The 17,574-nt window shown below is 42.0% G+C and overlaps 2 protein-coding genes across 2 annotated transcripts; both read right to left on the bottom strand.

Moving 5' to 3' along the window:
* Positions 1–816: 816 nt before the first annotated feature.
* Positions 817–3,776, bottom strand: LOC121581577. The gene is made up of 6 exons (XM_041897078.1): positions 3,083–3,776; positions 2,742–2,846; positions 2,451–2,513; positions 1,984–2,202; positions 1,297–1,623; positions 817–1,018 (listed from the first exon to the last, which is right to left on the bottom strand). Exons 1-6 carry the CDS (start codon positions 3,083–3,085, stop codon positions 902–904), a joined length of 834 nt encoding a protein of 277 aa, XP_041753012.1. The 5' UTR covers positions 3,086–3,776; the 3' UTR covers positions 817–901.
* Positions 3,777–5,126: 1,350 nt separating this feature from the next.
* On the bottom strand, positions 5,127–16,553 carry LOC121581221 (calcium-binding mitochondrial carrier protein SCaMC-1-like). The gene is made up of 10 exons (XM_041896686.1): positions 16,072–16,553; positions 14,451–14,577; positions 13,598–13,685; positions 13,262–13,373; positions 12,464–12,622; positions 12,119–12,271; positions 8,024–8,131; positions 6,802–6,969; positions 6,335–6,485; positions 5,127–6,030 (listed from the first exon to the last, which is right to left on the bottom strand). The coding sequence occupies exons 1-10, from the start codon at positions 16,252–16,254 to the stop codon at positions 5,849–5,851; spliced, it is 1,431 nt and encodes a 476-aa protein (XP_041752620.1). The 5' UTR covers positions 16,255–16,553; the 3' UTR covers positions 5,127–5,848.
* Positions 16,554–17,574: the final 1,021 nt, after the last annotated feature.

The raw sequence follows: 17,574 nt of genomic DNA on the forward strand, positions 1-17,574 counted from the left end.
TTTTCTTGAGAGCAAAACAATTCACATCTCTTACCCTCATTCGTTTAACACGGAGCGCCTGCTCCCCCAGCAGAATCACAAACAATTATCACAAGACCACTTCTGGTTACCCTCACCGATTCCACAGCACCCAACTCTGTTTTCACCCACCCCGAAACCACAAATGGATCAGCCAAAAGGCAAGGGTCCGCTTTTTCCAAAAACTTTACTCCTGCTGTCACAGACTCATCTTTATCCTGACCCTCGGTGCAAGCCTCGGGCTCCAAGAACTTCACCACACCTTCCACCTCCGATACCCTCATTCACTTCCATTTCTCCTCCTGTCTTCAACTCACTCTGCTTACAGTTTCTACCATTCTTCTTTAACAAACCATCTCCCCTTTTCCCGCCATTTTTAACTGACTCAAAATCACCCTCTTCCTCCCTCTCTCTCTTAGACCTCCTCTGCCTCTCTTTTTCCCTCCATTCCCCCTCCGTATTCCAAGTATAAGTCTCCTCATGATAATACTGCACTTCTCCTGACATACAGCTTGTTCTTGCCTTGTCAAGGGACGCCATTTAACCGGCTGTCACAATCTCCGTACAATCAGTTTTGTGATGAAACAAAGGTGTGGTTGAATTTATTCTGCCACTGTGTCTTCTTATTGTCTCGGCCTTTAGGCCTATATATCACGGTCGCAAGGCTTATGAACTAACAGGATTTATAGAGCAAACAGCGCAATTATCACAACACATAGGTTGTAATATGGCTTTTTTTCAGGCTTCCCCAGTGATTTTACCCACGCACCGCTACTGCCAACAGAACAGTTGTATTATTCATTTGTATCCTTTATTTAAGAAAAACATATACTCTGCTAAATATCATCCATACAACTGGGGTTGCCTTTTTTCTTAATGTAGCTCACAAACGCCAGTTACTGAGTGGATGTGGAGGAACCATGACCATGTTGAGTGTGTCATTGGATGGTGTCACACTTCGTGCAATTGGTCCATCTCCAGTATGGTCATCCTTTGTAAGCTTTGGGAGTTTCATGAAAAGTAAAAGAGACATGAAGTCATTCATTATTTCAAATAAATAAATAAATAAATAAGGAACTTACAATGACTCAATCAATAGACCACGGTATTGTAACGTGTTTTGGAGAATACTGCACAGTGGACCAGCAGAAGCATAGCACCGATGGAAAACTTGTGCGGTTATTTCTTCTAACATTACCAATTACACACAGTCAAGGTCTTATACCAGACACAGAAAAAAAAGCAGTACATAAAAAACAACAACCAAAGCTTACTAACCAACAGTCCAGTCAGAGCCTTGGTGAAATTGTGAAAGCCTTGCCTGACTTTACATTTGGACTTCTTGCTCTTTTTGACATCATCTCCGGATACATCAGGTTTGGACTCGCTGCTGCCCTTGACAACCTCATAGATGGTTGGCAATGATAATGACGCTGATGAAGATGTCCGGATGATGTCACCACCGGCCTCTCCGGCTGTAATCATATGTTGCAACCAGTCTCGTCTCAGGGCCTTATCTGATTGGGTAGAGGCCAGGGGGGATCCATCCTCATTGGCAGACTGGGAGCATGATGACCGTAGTCGGGTGGAGCTTTTCCTGGGAATCTAGGTGCAGTCAAGGGGGGAAAGTAGCACATCACAGTTCTGCAGCTCATGTAGGATTCTGATATAAAACATATTATATCCTCAGAGGCGCAGGGTATTCACACAAATATCTATGCTGCCAAACTAGCTATCAACAGCCCTCTAGTGGAGAGTTCTAAATGGTCACCAACCCTGGTCCTGGAGAACCACAGGGTGTGCAGGGTTTCGTTAAAGCCCAGCACTAACCAACCTGGTTCAGCTAATGAAGGTCTTGATGATTAGTAGAATCAGTTAGTGCTGGGTTGGAACAAAGGTTGCTGCATACTCTGTCAGTCTCAAGGTCTAGGGTTGGAGACCACTGGTCCCTTCTCTGACCCATACCTTCATCTCTTCGAGATCCTCTAAGATAGAGTGGAACTTTTCAGTGAATGTGTCCGCCATGGCTCTGGCTTGCTCATGGCGTTCCCTGGCACTGGAGACCCTCTCCTTCCAGGCTGTGGCCTCCTCATCATCACTGGTCCCAGGGGACTCCAGCTCCCCCAGAGCTATAGGGACAACTGGGGTCATCACTGCCCTGCTTCTGGACGAGTGGGGAAAGGACTGATGGGCAGAGAAAATGTAGACAAGGCATTGGGTTTACCAGTTATATGTTAGAACTTTCTTTTGATTATTCTATCAAAGTTGTGTTTTGATCTTAGAAATTGATGCCTAATACATTAACTGAGACGCATATATTTCATTCACAAAATGGCACAAGGCATTGTTAATTTATTGAGTGTATGGAAGTGTTGTATAAAATAATTAACTGTGGATGGCATCATCAGCATGTAAAATATATAGCTGGATACCTCTGACTTTTGTTTGGTCCTCTTCTTAACCTTAGGAGACTCTTGATTATCAGCAGTTATGTACTGTAAGAAGAAATGTTATGTACTGTAAGAAGAAATGTCTTTAGTTAGAGAAAGGGTATAAAGTATAAGGATTCTGGGAGAATAACATGTGCCTAATACATTGCTTTCTCCAGAATCATCAATAATGCCGACATAAATTGATCTCATTCGCTACTTTCCATCCTTGTGTTGAATGTACAGTTCATTTTCCCTATATTATGGTTGATGGCGCATATTGAAAGGCCTCACAATTTCCTTAACATTGGTCCTGCTGCTTGGTCGACAGACATCTTTCCTTGGGTCATCCTCCAAATCCTCTAGTACCCATTTCAATTCTTTCACCCAGGGTTTCTCCTATACAAATAGCCAGAGACAAATTACCAATATAGTATATTCTTGAAAGCTCAGTAAATCAATCAATCAATCAATCAATCAATTTTATTTTATATAGCCCTTCTTACATCAGCTAATATCTCGAAGTGCTGTACAGAAACCCAGCCTAAAACCCCAAACAGCTAGTAATGCAGGTGTAGAAGCACGGTGGCTAGGAAAAACTCCCTAGAAAGTAAACATGATAAACAACAACTTACCATATTTAGTAGTAAGCTGAAGTCTATAGCGAAAAGTTAGCTATAAAGAAACCTTTTGGGGCACTGTTTTCAAATCTATATTTTGTTTAATTTCAAACAGGTTAGTTAGTGCATCGCGTTCGAAAGATTACGACGTCAACAGAACTTTGGTTCAATCGGCACACTGTACAATTATTGGACAGGTTTTTGGATGTCCGCAAATGGATGACGACAATTAATAGTTGATAGACACAGTTCAATTTAATCATTCGCGGAAACAGCATCCACAAACTTGCACTGCAATACCTCTAGATGGCGACATGCACACAGCATTGAAAAATAGGATTTGGCTTTGCACTGGGTGTGCACTATTCATTTCAATTAAGTTGAAAATATTCCATTGTGAATATTTATTTATATGTGGACAACCGTCTGTAAACATTTGTTTTGACCCATAACACATGCATTGCTTTTCTTTCAGTCTAAGCTTTGTGAGAACACTCACGCATCTCTCACAATGTCAATTGATTCAGGTATTGTAGGCCTATTACATATTCAAACATAATTAAGACATAAGACATTGAGGCAACATAACAACCATTGGCCTCAAGTAGTAAAAATGTTTAGTGTGTGCATTGCATGCATATGGAGAGTGAGAGTGTGTGTGAGTGGTGGTGGTTGGGCCTTCTTGATGGGAAGTCTCTCCTTTCGAATTTGCCGCTTGTCCTCTGCGGCACGGCAGAGATATTCTTTGTACCATGCCACTTCCTCATGGACAGCTTTCCTCCATGTCGACCTGTTGAGGAGTGGAATGGTAGCCAAAAAGGCTGGTACCCAGGCTATGTAAACTGTAGTATACTGTAGAATACTATGCTACACACTAGTATCCCTCGATCATGTGTAGTACTTACTGTAGAATTCTGTAGTAAACTGTGGAATATTATACTACACACTGTAGTATCCCTCGATCATGTGTAGTACTTACTATATACAGAGTGTACACAACCTACTTGAATATCAGTCAAGCTTAGCAAAAAGGAGGCAGCATTTTTAAAGACTTTCCCCCTTAACTCCAGTCATGATTCACAGACAATATTTGCATGCAAGCTTTTGTAACTATTCATATTTTGCTTGGAATACAGCTTAACAGTCAACAACAACAAGGTAGGCATTGTCTTTCAAGAAAAGCATAAAGCAAAAAAATACATATTTGTAAATCATCTACTAAAACCGTTAAAACACATGAAAACATAGCATTGAAACAGCAGTTGTAAATGACACTAAACTGTAAAAATAAATAGAACCAACCAAATAAAATATAAAAATATGATATTTAACTGAGGGTAAGGCACACTTAACTAACCATATCTTCCCACATTAAAAAAAAATACTAGTTTACTATATTGACTACCTGATTTGAGAGAATGCCCAGAGTGTGCAAAGCTGTCATCAAGGCAAAGGGTGGCTACTTTTAAGAATCTCAAATATAAAATATTTTGATTTGTTTAACACTTTTTTGGTTACTACATGATTCCATATGTGTTATTTCCTAGTTTTGATGTCTTCACTATTATTCTACAATGTAGAAAATAGTAAAAATAAAGAAAAAACCTGGAATGAGTAGGTGTGTCCAAACTTTTGACTGGTACTGTATATAGTAAGTGCTACACATGATCGAGGGATAATACAGTGTGTAGTATAATATTCCACAGTTTACTACAGAATTCTACAGTAAGTACTACACATGATCGAAGGATACTACCGTGTGTAGTATAGTATTCTACAGTATCCTACAGTTTACTTAGCCTGGGTACCAGCCTTTTTGGCTAACTTTCCACTCCTCAACAGGTCGACATGGAGGAAAGCTGTCCATGAGGAAGTGGCATGGTACAAAGAATCTCTCTGCCGTGCCGCAGAGGACAAGCTGCAACTTCGAAAGGAGAGACTTCCCATCAAGAAGGCCCAACCACCACCCACCACCACCACCACCACCACCACCCACCACCACCACCACCCACCACCACCACCACCACCACCATCACCCACCACCCACCACCACCCACCACCATACTACATCAAAATATCCCAGATCAGCCTCTTCAGCCATCTGAAGACCCACAAGCAGGACCCACCGGGAGGATAATCATACTCGACCCTGAGTGATCGCTGATGATGGGTACCAGTCTTTTTAGCTAACATTCCACTCCTTGTAGCCTCCTCCGTGTCGTATGCCAAAGAGACTGGTTTTTCTTCAATCTTTAAATATATCTTTGGCATATGACACAGAGTACAAGTAGTGGAATGTTAGCTAAAATGACTGGTACCCAGACTACAGTTTACCACAGAATTCTATAGTAAACTGTAGTAGTGTGGGATTCTCTAAAATGTGCGCATGGTGCGTCTAATATTACAGTGGAACAAACATATTTTTGACAAAGCTCTGGAACTTCGCCCACAGTGTTCACCTGAATACATCAATACCTTGTACTCTCACCCTCTATGTTTTAAGATTCATAATGCAGTTCTTAACAGGTATATTGCACCATATTGGAATTTCTCTTTGAGTTAAAGGGGAGAGCATCATTTTTGGAGTCTACTGGATATGGCCTAGTTCAGACCAACCTTGATTTCATGGTTCTCCTCGTGAGGCTCAGCACACAGAGTGATCACAAGATGGCAACGTTTGGTTGTCTATGCAAGATCATAAAAGTCTGTGCGCATCACTAAGTTCGAACCAAACTGTCCAAAAGACCTAAAGACTTAACATCCTGTCTGACTGTCCCTGCATCATTTGGAGATCCCCAGGCCAGTTTTCATGTACTCGTAGACCACATAGCTGATGCTCACAGCAGGAATCACTTTCATGAAGTTAGGCAGGATACCCCGGTAGAGTCCAAAGAAACCCTCGTTAGCCATGATCCCCTTCACCAGTCCAGTCATGGTGGACTTGTCCGATGCTTCCAGAGTTGCTGAGAAACAGATAAATGAAAAAAAGGATGCAGAAGGAAAGGAAAAGGTTAGTGTGTGTGTGTGTGTGTGTGTGTGTTTATATTCACGCATTACCTCATGGGTTTTGCACTTGCAGTTTCTCTCTCATGGAGATCAGATGATCTGTCCCTTTTATCACAGAGTTGTTTTAATGTACATTCTTAAAGTAGCAGCTGGTTTCATTAGTCAAAGATGTCTTTCTGTGCTGCTGGAGAGCTGATTTTAAATGTTTTTCGGCTTCAATAAATAAAGAACATCTCATCTAGTTCCAGATGCATGTATTACCTTGTGCCTGCATGCGTGTGCGAAGCAGGGCGAGGGGGTAGCTGGCCAGCTGGCCACAGGTGCTGGAGATGGTGCCACAGCCCAACAGCACCAAGATGCCAGGGTTGGCTGTGTCTTTGGCATAGCGGGACAACCACACATTCTTCAGGCTCTAGGGTACACAAAGAGAGGGTGGGGTAAGGGACAAGGGGAAGGGAAGTATCATCATTTAGGGACTGGCGCCAAAGAAGTGTTCACAGTGGTCACATTAATGTCGTCAGCCTTCTCTCATTTAGAATAACACAACGTTCGATGAACGCAATTTTCGTGGATTCACTGGATTGCATTCTTGAGTCCTGAAAAACTTCCAAGATTATGGAATTCTCTGTTTCAGTAATACATGTTAGTGAGCTGTAAATCATTGCAGTACTACAATGTGGAATGTGAAACAGTATTGACTCTGTGATAGAAATCCTCAGCCTACATACCTCGTAAACAGCAAGGTCGATGCCAGCATAGGGAATGATCCCTATCATGTTGGGAGTGTAGCCTTTACAGAAGGCTTTGATGCCTTCTTTCCTCAGAATCTTCTTGGCACAGTCAAACATTCCATTATACTGGCCAGTTTTCCCCAGAGTCAGTCTGGTCTTCATTACCTAAAAGGAGAAAGAAGACAATGGAGAGATGATGCTCATCTATATATAATTAATAAGTACTGATAGTTTATGAAAGGTAGTGGAAATGTTGTCATAATTTGTGCTGATCCTACAGATTCCCATCTTTCAATGAGAAACTGATTTTAATTAGATCAGTTAGGGGTGTTAGTAACTATTGCCAAATAATTACATGAACATATATTGCTAGACATTTGAGAATAGTCAGTAGTGTGACTCCCCTAGTGAGTCTCGAACCCAGGCCACCAACACTAATGACGAACACCCTATCCACTGTCCCAATAAGGGATATCTCTAGGGTATCCCAGGTGAGGACATGCTGAATAATAATTACTGTATAAATGAAAATGCACAATGTAATCATGTATGTCAAAGTGTGTCAAATACAGTATGTAAGTTGAAAACACTATGTTAAAAGCACTGTGCGTGCGTGCCTTAACCTTGCCAACATCAAAGAGTTGTGAATGGATCAGTGGTTCACCAATCAGGGCATTGATGGGCTCAGCAACAGTAACAAGGTGTGATGTGTAATGAAACATTTTCTTTTTGGGGGGACAATTCTTTGGGACCATCAGGTGACATCCTGACAACTGATACACAGAAATGTTCCTGCAACGTTCCCATGAAACATGTCTAGAACATTAATATATTATATTCTGAGAAGTTTGGTGGGACATTGATGGAATATTCTCCTAACCCTCAGAAAACTGGACACACGAATGTTCTTGCAATGCTCCCATGAAACGTGTCTAAAACATTAATATCTTATATTTTGAGAACATGGCAACCATGTTCTGTGTATGTTCGGTTACACTAACCTTTAGGTTCAAAATGTACCTGAGAAATATATTTTCAGGGACATACCTCTTCCTGAGATAAAATGTTTATTATGTTACATTTAACTGAATACCACCTGATAACGTGAATGCATATGACTGATTTATGATGCAGTATTATCTGAATGCTCCTTGATCAAATTAATTCCAGGGATCTGACAGTGACGGAGACCCTGGGTAACAGTGGGTTGTCCTCTCACCTCCATGGGGTAGATGGATGACTGGGCGGTGGCTCCTGCCAGAGAGCCAGCCATGAACCTCTGGTGGGTCTGCACCTTCCCTCCCTCTGGTGTCAGCAGCTTCTTATACTGACGGGGGAGAAAGTTGAGATACACCGTTAGGATAACGCAGAGATACTATTAGAACATTTCCCTTTCTTCCATCTTTCTTCGCTCTCTCCCTCTCACTCTCTCTCGCCCTATAAAATCAAATCAAATGTTATTTGTCACATGCTTTGTAAACAACAGCTGTAGACTAACAGTGATTTATAGAATTTGCTAATTTATACAAATAAAAAAACAGAAAAACCTGATTTACATAAGTATTCCCCCCGAAATTGACCTCTGGTGCATCCTGTTTCCATTGATCATCTTTTAGATGTTTCTACAACTTCATTGGAGACCACCAGTGGTAAATTCAATTGATTGGACATGATTTGGAAAGACACACACCTGTCTATATAAGGTCCCACAGTTGACAGTGTATGTCAGAGCAAAAACCAAGCCATGAGGTCGAAGGAATTGTCCGTAGAGCTCAGAGACAGGATTGTGTCGAGGCACATATCTGGGGAAGGGTACCAAAACATTTCTGCAGCATTGAAGGTCCCCAAGAACACAGTGGCCTTCGTCATTCTTAAATGGAAGAAGTTTGGAACCACCAAGACTCTTTCTAGAGCTGGCCGCCCGTCCAAACTGAGCAATCGGGGGAGAAGGGCCTTGGTCAGGGAGGTGACCAAGAACCCAATGGTCACTCGACAGAGCTCTAGAGTTCCTCTGTGGAGATGGGAGAACCTTCCAGAAGGACAACCATCTCTGCAGCACTCCACCAATCTGGCCTTTATGGTAGAGTGGCCAGACGGAAGCCACTCCACAGTAAAAGGCACATTAAATGCCCAGTGGTGGAAAAAGTACCAAATTGTCATACTTGAGTAAAAGTAAAGATACCTTAATAGAAAATGACTAAAGTAAAAGTGAAAGTCACCCAGTAAAATACTACTTGAGTAAAAGTCTAAAAGTATTTGGCTTTAAATATACTTAAGTGTCAAAAGTAAAAGTAAAATAATAAATCATTTCAAATTCCTTATATTAAGCAAATCAGACGGCACGATTTTCTTGTTTTTTAAATTTACGGATAGCCAGGGGCACACTCGTAACATATTTTACAAACAAAGCATTTGTGTTTAGTGAGTCCGCCAGATCAGATGCAGTAGGGATGACCAGGGATTTTCTCTTTAAGTGCGTGAATTGGACAGCATTCAAAATGTATCAAGTACTTTTGGGTGTCAGGTAAAATGTATGGAGTAAAAAGTACATGATTTCCTTTAGGGATGTAGTGGAGTAAAAGTTGAAGTTGTCAAAAATATAGTAAATAGTAAAGTAAAGTACAGATACCCCCAAAAACTACTTAAGTAGTACTTTAAAGTATTTTTATTTAAGTACTTTACACCACTGGAAATCCCGCTTGGAGTTTGCCAAAAGGCAACTAAAGGACTCTCAGACCATAAGAAACTAGATTCTCTGGTCTGATGAAACCAAGATTGAACTCTTTGGCCTGAATGCCAAGTGTCACGTCAGGAGGAAACCTGGCACCATCCCTACGGTGAAGCATGGTGGTGGCAGCAACATGCTGTGGGGATGTTTTTCAGCGGTAGGGACTGGGAGACTAGTCAAGATCGAGGGAAAGATGAACGAAGCAAAGTACAGAGAGATCCTGGATGAAAACCTGCTCCAGAGCGCTCAGGACCTCAGACAGGGGTGAAGGTTCATCTTCCAACAGGACAACGACCCTAAGCACACAGCCAAGACAATGCAGGAGTGGCTTCGGGACAAGTCTCTGAATGTCCTTGAGTGGCCCAGCCAGAGCCCGGACTTGAACCCGATCTACCATCTCTTGAGAGACCTGAAAATACCTGTGCAGCGAAGCTCCCCATCCAACCTGACAGAGCTTGAGAGGATCTGCAGAGAATGGGAGAAACTCCCCAAATGCAGGTGTGCCAAGCTTAAAGCGTCATACCCAAGAAGACTCGACTGTAATTGCTGCCAAAGGTGCTTCAACAAAGGACTGAGTAAAGGGTCTGAATAATTATGTAAATGTGATCTTTCAGGGTTTTTTTTTTTTATAAATTTTGCAAACATTTCTAAAAACCTGTTTTTGCTTTGTCATTATGGGGTATAGATTGATGAGGAAAAACAAACAATTTAATAAATTTTAGAATACGTCTGTAAGATAACAAAATGTGGAAAATTCAAGGGGTCTGAATACTGTCCGAATGCACTGTACATATAGGTAGGGATAAAGTTACTAGGCAACAGGAAAGACAAACAGTAACAGCTCTCAATGGTGCAGCTGTAGAACTTTGAGGATCTGAGGGCCAATGCCGAATATTTTCAGCCTCCTGAGGGGGAAGAGGCGTTGTTGTGCCCTTTTCATGACTATATTGGTGTGTGTGTGTGGACCATGATAATTCCTTAGTGATGTGGACAGGAACTTGAAGCTCCTGACCTGCTCCACTACAGCCCCGTCGATGTGGATGGGGGTGTGCTCGGCCCTCCGTTTCCTGTAGTCCCCGATCATCTCTTTTGTCTTGCTGACGCTGAGAGAGTGGTTGTTCTCCTGGCACCACACTGCCAGGTCTCTTGTAGGCTGTCTCATCGTTGTCTGTGATCAGGCCTACCACCGTTGTGTCGTCTGCAGACTTAATTATGGTGTTGGAGTCGTGCGCGGCCATGCAGTCGTGGGTGAACAGGGAGTACAGGAGGGGATTAAGCACACACCCCTGAGGGGCCACGTGTTGAGGGTCAGCGCGGTGGATGTGTTGTTGCCAACCCTCACCACCGGGGCCGGCCCGTCAGGAAGTCCAGGACCCAGTTGCAGAGGGAGGTGTTTCATCCCATGGTCCAGAGTTCGTACAGACAGTGGCAAGTCAAATTCAAGGACTTTCAAGTACTTTTTCAAGCACTAATATTTATTTTCAAGGACCATCAATTTGTAATACGGTAGTTCAAATTATGCAATTGTTTTTAGTCACCAACAGATGGTAGTATATCACCATAACCTCATGAAAAAAACGTTGTATTCATCACTACCATACAAGTTTTCCTCAATAATACGCTGTTTCACTACATGAGTTGTAAGTCAGTACTGATTCTTTTGTAATTTGAGCAGAGTTAGTGATGAGCAGAGTTTTGGGACATGCCTACTGGTGAACATACATTTACTATTAGCATTACTACACAATTCCAGCTTAATGACTGTTTTTATTGGGCATTTGGGGATCTACTACTTAATAGCTACGAAAAAGCGTCTTGCTTCCGACTGGCAGCTTTAGTGTCGCAGGTCGGGAGAAGGGCGGGTGGGCTATGCGGAAAACGGCACGTGAACAGCCACCAGAACGGCAGCAGCACGGCTGCCGCTTGATAAAGCGGAATATCGCGGGCGCCTTGGGAATTTTACCTATCGATGTGATGTTTGGCGGCGCCTAATCAGTCAGTTCTGTACCTGCCTGGCTGAGTGGCATTGTGGGTGGAATGAGCGAGCTTGCCTGGCAACCACAGTGCGAAACACGTGAGGAAATGAAACTTGGTAGTCTGCCTGGAAATTAATTTGCAAAACAAAAACATTTTCCTAACATTCTTCATAAACATATTTGATCATTATCTGTTCTCCCCTCATTTTAATTAAAGTACTTTTCAAGTACCAACTTGAGAAAATGTCTGATTTCCAAGGTATTCCAGTACTTGAATTTCAGAGTGCCAAATTCAAGTACTTCAAGTACCTCAAGCACCTTGTGCGAACCCTGAGGGTCCATAGTTTAGTGATGAGTTTGGAAGGCCCTATGCTGTTGAATGCTGCGCTGTAGTCAATGAACAGCATTCTTACATACTGTAGGTGTTCCTTTTCTCTGTCTGTCTTCCCCTCTCTCTCTCTGTCACATTTCCTATTCTCGCTATCATTTTATCATTTACCTCCTCCTTTACATATCTCACTATCTCTTCCTCTATAGGTCTCTCTCTCTCCTTGCTTGTCCCCCTCCCTCCATCACATGTGATAACTAGACAGAATAAATGGTGTCCTACCTGTTCGTAGGCCATGAATTTGATAGCAGTCTCAGGGGCTATCTTTAACACGTTGACCCCGTTCCCTCGCCATAATGAGGCCCCACCCCCTTCCTTAATCATCTGCTTGAATCCTCCCAACAGGGTGATCCGGTTGGACTTGGAGGAGTGGACCTGAAACACAATCACAGGGGTTGGAGAATACACCATTTTGATGGATAGTGTGCATTTATATACTGTAGTTTTTTTCGCTAGGTATAAAGTTAGGAATACGGGTTGTGGTTATGGTTAGTGGTTAAATCATATTTGTAGTTATAAAGCATTATATTTCCATCCTCTTTAGTAACGACCCTTCCAGTACTCAACCTGCATGAAGACTTTCATCCTGTCCAGGGGGGCGGTGCCTGTGCGAGAGACCGCCCCCGCCATCGCCCCGGCAGCCAGCTGTTTCCACCAGCCACCTGAGGTCTTCTCCTCCTCTGTGAACTCATCAGGGATGGCAATGCTCTCACCTATGTCCAGCACCTAGCGAGTGAAAGACAAATTATGTTTTATTGTCCTTACACCCGTCAACCGCCACCAAGAGTTTTGATTAGTTTTTCATAGCACTTTGCACTCGAGAATACATCAGAAAAATATTTGAACACTTTTGTGTGGTGGTGATCAATAGCCCACATCAATAGCCCCCATGCACTGCAGCCTTTTATACTGTTGCAACTTTATCAGTCAGGCCTGTAAGATAAACTGCAAGCTATTGTAAGTAACATGTGGTGAACACGGAGATAAGACTTTCTATAGACAAACATACACTACCACCTACCCTACCAGCAGGCCTATTCTCACACACTGCTGAGAAAGAGGAACTTCTTATCCAGACCTGCTATCTCACCAGTTGTGGCTTGAGAAGTTGCAGCAACACCAGCCTAGCATGTAGTGTCTCAGCGAAAAGTTAAAAAAGGGACTCGCTATTTCCTAGAAACTGAATTTGTAAGATGATCCACTGGAGATAAACAATCCACTGGAGATTAACATTTTGTCGAAAGAAAGTCAATAGGATAGGCGCTTCCCCACAATATTGCTTGTACATATCTAGTTTCTTCAAGGGGTGTGTGGGTGTGTGGGTGCAGGTGTGAGTCCGGAGTCCGGACTGGGTGACCCACTCACCGAGGAGTGTTTCCAGTACCGTACGATTTCGTTCAGGTTATGGGCAGGATTGAACAGGAAGTGATCCCTCCACTCATTCCAGTCTACCATCATGTTGCCATCGTTGTCCATGCTGCACAGACAGGATATGAGGTCACAGAGCAGGTAGTAACAGTACTAGCCTGTTTACCATTCTACTTCTGCTTTAGCCAACTTGACCCTTTTTGTTCCAGCCCAGCACTAATTTAACTAATCAAGGGTTTGATGATTAGTTGATACGTTGAATCAACTAAAATGCTTATAGTTTGTAAGAAATGACATGGCTAATGAAGGGACACTTAGCTTATGAGGACAAACCTTTGTAGGATCGTCTGGACCTCTTCCTCGGTTATGTCCATGCCCAGCTCTTCAAGGGACTGCTTGATCTCAGAGGCATCGATGTGCCCTGGAGGAAATGATAAACAAAACCTTGAAATGTTTCTAAGTACATTCTCTAGTTGAATGTTCATAAGTATAATGCATGTTCTATCATGCATTGTTGTTGTAACAGTTATATTACATTGTTATGAGAATCATGTGTGGTCCTCTGTAGCTCAGCTGGTAGAGCACGGCGCTTGTAACGCCAGGGTAGTGGGTTCGATCCCCGGGACCACCCATACACAAAAGAAATGTATGCACGCATGACTGTAAGTCGCTTTGGATAAAAGCGTCTGCTAAGTGGCATATTACTATTACTAGTCATTCTGACAGAGACAGGTCTCATCACAACAATTGTCCAGCGGGGGATAAACATCTATGGGTAAAGTGAAAGTAGGTAAAAGGTGAAGGTTGTTAAAACAGAACAAATTGATGGTTAATCATAAACAACTTGACGATTAAGTTTATGCATTAATTCCGACTGGTTAAGGTAAGGGTTAACATTTGGGATAAGGTTAAAACAGAATTTTAAAAAAAATAAGTGCCTAGCACCCTCCACAACGCCCTAGCAAGCCGGGAGCCAGACGGTAATACTTGCTCACGCTGCCCCTAGTGGACGGTACTGAAGGCATCCCCGACAACCTAGGGTCCTGGACAAATGTCAAATACTTAAGTCTATCTGTAGTGATCTCGGTGCTCATCAAGTACTGTACTTCCCTAAACTTTGTGTCACCAGTGATTCCCCAAAAAATCTCCAGTGCTTTGTGGAGAAGGATATGGTATGGTTACCTACCATCGTTGTTTTTGTCCAAGCTCTTGAACGTCAGGCGCAGTTTCTTCTCGTGTTCTTTCAGATATTTGTTGAACTCATTGAAGTCAAGCCCTCCATCTTTGTTTTTGTCACCAGACGATACAATTTTCTACACAGACACGAATGAGAGGATTCGTTTATTTGCCTCACTGTTGGAAGTTGAATCATTGAAGCAGAACTGTGTACATTGGCAAGGTTACTCACACGCGACTACGACTCATAGGCATCAGATAGGCTGCCTCACTAAGTCAAGCAGACGCACTTGGCTCACTAACACAGGAACAGTGTAGTGTTTTTCAATGCTATCATTAAATGGTAGGCTATTGTTATATAGTTACTGTGTAACTACAAGAACATGTTGTGCACATGAATGAATATTGAATGGTAATGAATATTGCATAATGTCTGGAGATGGCCAAGTCAATGGGGCGGGTATCTTCCCCTATAGTGGTGCTGGTAACAACACAAACCAATATCTGTTTTCATTCCCTGATACTGGGGATGAGGGGTGAGTCATTTTCCTGTAGATGTCATATTGATGATGAAACCTGTGTCCTGCCGGACAATCTGTGATTGCTACTAACATTGCTACATACATTTTTGAACTTCAATTCATGATACATACTCATTGATTCTTGAAGAATATGACTTATAAATGCCTCATGAAATTAGTTCAACTGTCTAACCCCATCAGAACCCAAAACATAAGCTTGTTTTACTTTAGTTATGTAATTGTAAACAAACACTGTACTGTGTAGCCTCAAAACATGGTTCAAACAAGGCAACAGTAAACATGTCATCCTCCTAGAATGATGCAGCGCCACCCTTGGCTATTTTGTAAATGCAAGATCTCTATGGCAAGACACATCATTCACCCAAGTTTCGTCAAAACCGGGCCAATCAATCTAATTTAGTAAATGCTGGATCTCTATGGCAAGGATCTATATGGCATGGTGCATCATTCACCCAAGTTTCGTCAAAACCGGGCCAATCAATCTAATTTAGTAAATGCTGGATCTATATGGCAAGGATCTATATGGCATGGTGCATCATCCACCCAAGATTCGTCCAAACCGGGCGTACATACTAACATATGGATGGAGACAGATCCAGTCCCCCTCCCGATTTCATCGGTGGGGGACCGGACAACAATTATTTTTTATATCAAATCCATAGCTCTGTCTATGAATTTGAGAGATTTCTCCAGCCTCATCCCTCAGCTGTTTACCAAAACAGTGGTGGGGTGTCTGCTTTGTTGTTGTTTGAATTGCAGATTGACCCTTTAAACCAGCCCTGCTCTGATAACACCAGACACTGTAACACTGTTACTACTGCTTTATCGCTCCAGGGTGGGACTCGTGTGACAAGGGAGAAACTAGTTAGTCGGCTAAAGTTGACTATTTAGTTTATATAAAGTGTAGGTTATATGTTATATTTACAGGGAAATACCCCACAAATTGGTGAATGGATGAATAGGCTAAGTGAATGAGAATGGCATATGTCTAGGTATGTGTTGCATGTATTTGCTACACATAGCCTACTGTATGTCCCACTCCCAAGTTCTTAACGTTGGGAAACGGCATGGCTCTGCATTTACATTTACCTGCGCTGCACCTTTGCGGGATGATATGCCCATTGCGGTTAGACCCGCTTTCAATTCGAAAACATCCACCTTCCCATCCTTGTTGGTATCCAGTTTATCGAATAGGTCCTGGTATGACCTTTTACTATCGGGATCACAGCATCGGGATTCTGTTAGAATAAGTCCTTTTATAACATGATACATTGTTGCTGTTGGCAAAGAGGCAACAGATAGCCAAGGCCCTAAATTTTTCAGAAAGTTGAATGCATAACGTTAGTGCTCAGTCAATACGGAACCGCGGCTTGGAAAAAGGGTCGGTCGGTCGTCCCAAATTCGCAATTATCTCTGTTGTCGACAAGGAAAATACCGGTACACGACATTTGAGACGACAATCTGACACAGCTCCATATCTTCTACAAATACTGCTGCATATCAGTAAATAACCTGAAATTCACTTGTCGGGATTACTGCAGTCAAATTGAGGGCGGGCGGCATAAGGAAGGAGGCACTAGTATTCTGCCAGCAGCACAAATGATGACGCCACGCGTGTATGGTAATATTGAAACCTTCAAAATAAAAGCCTGATTTTCAAACCATTGCAATGTGGATAACTGATTCAAAAGATATATAATTTTTATCAATGGCCACTTGTATTGTGCCAACAAGAAAAGGCAATAAGTAATTTATGATTTTTATTTTTTATTTTATGGTTTTAAAAGCATTTTTTAAGACCAGTAATTTTTTAAGACACTGGAATGTTGATAATATTGGGCGGTAGAGAGAAGTTTTCTACCTGGCTCAGCTAAAATGGCGTGGAAACTACTCTGTAGGGTCTCTACTAACCAAATATGGTTAGTTTTTGAGGGAGACTCAGCAGGGTCTCTACCAAGGTTATTATAGTTTTGTGATTTAATTTGTTTTTATTTACAGTACCAGTCAAAAGTTCATTGGATACATATTGCCTTGTAGAGATAACTTTTCTACCTGTCTGAAATATGACTTGGTTCAACTATTCGTGTTTTACCCTGGCTATACAAGGCTTTCTTGCACTGACTGCAATTTTGAGAGCATAAAATGTGGATGTGGAGGAGATCATTGGCTAAGAAATTTGCAGTTAGCATTTCCTTCACAAAATATTCTATAATGTCACACATATAGATGTGTTCACAGTATGAAAATGTATGCACTCACTAACTGTAAGTCGCTCTGGATAAGAGCGTCTACTAAATGACTAAAATGTAAGTGTAAATATAGCTGTTTTGAAGCCTCTGTTGAAACAATGGTTGTGTAGTCTGTCCTGTTTTCACTGCATTTTTTTACTTACGGAAAAGCGGTAATTCCTAAAAATAATTGTACAATAGGGATTTCATTCCTTTACTTTTGCTGCAAATAAGCCCTCCCAGCTACAGTACCAATCAAAAGTTTGGACACACCTACTAATTCCAGGGTTTTTCTTTATTCTATTGAGTATTACATATATTTCTATTTCATTAAAAGTGTATTTCTTTAAATATAGCCTACACA

Source organism: Coregonus clupeaformis, chromosome 14 (genome assembly GCF_020615455.1).
Source record: "Coregonus clupeaformis isolate EN_2021a chromosome 14, ASM2061545v1, whole genome shotgun sequence".
Taxonomy (NCBI): Eukaryota; Metazoa; Chordata; class Actinopteri; order Salmoniformes; family Salmonidae; genus Coregonus; species Coregonus clupeaformis.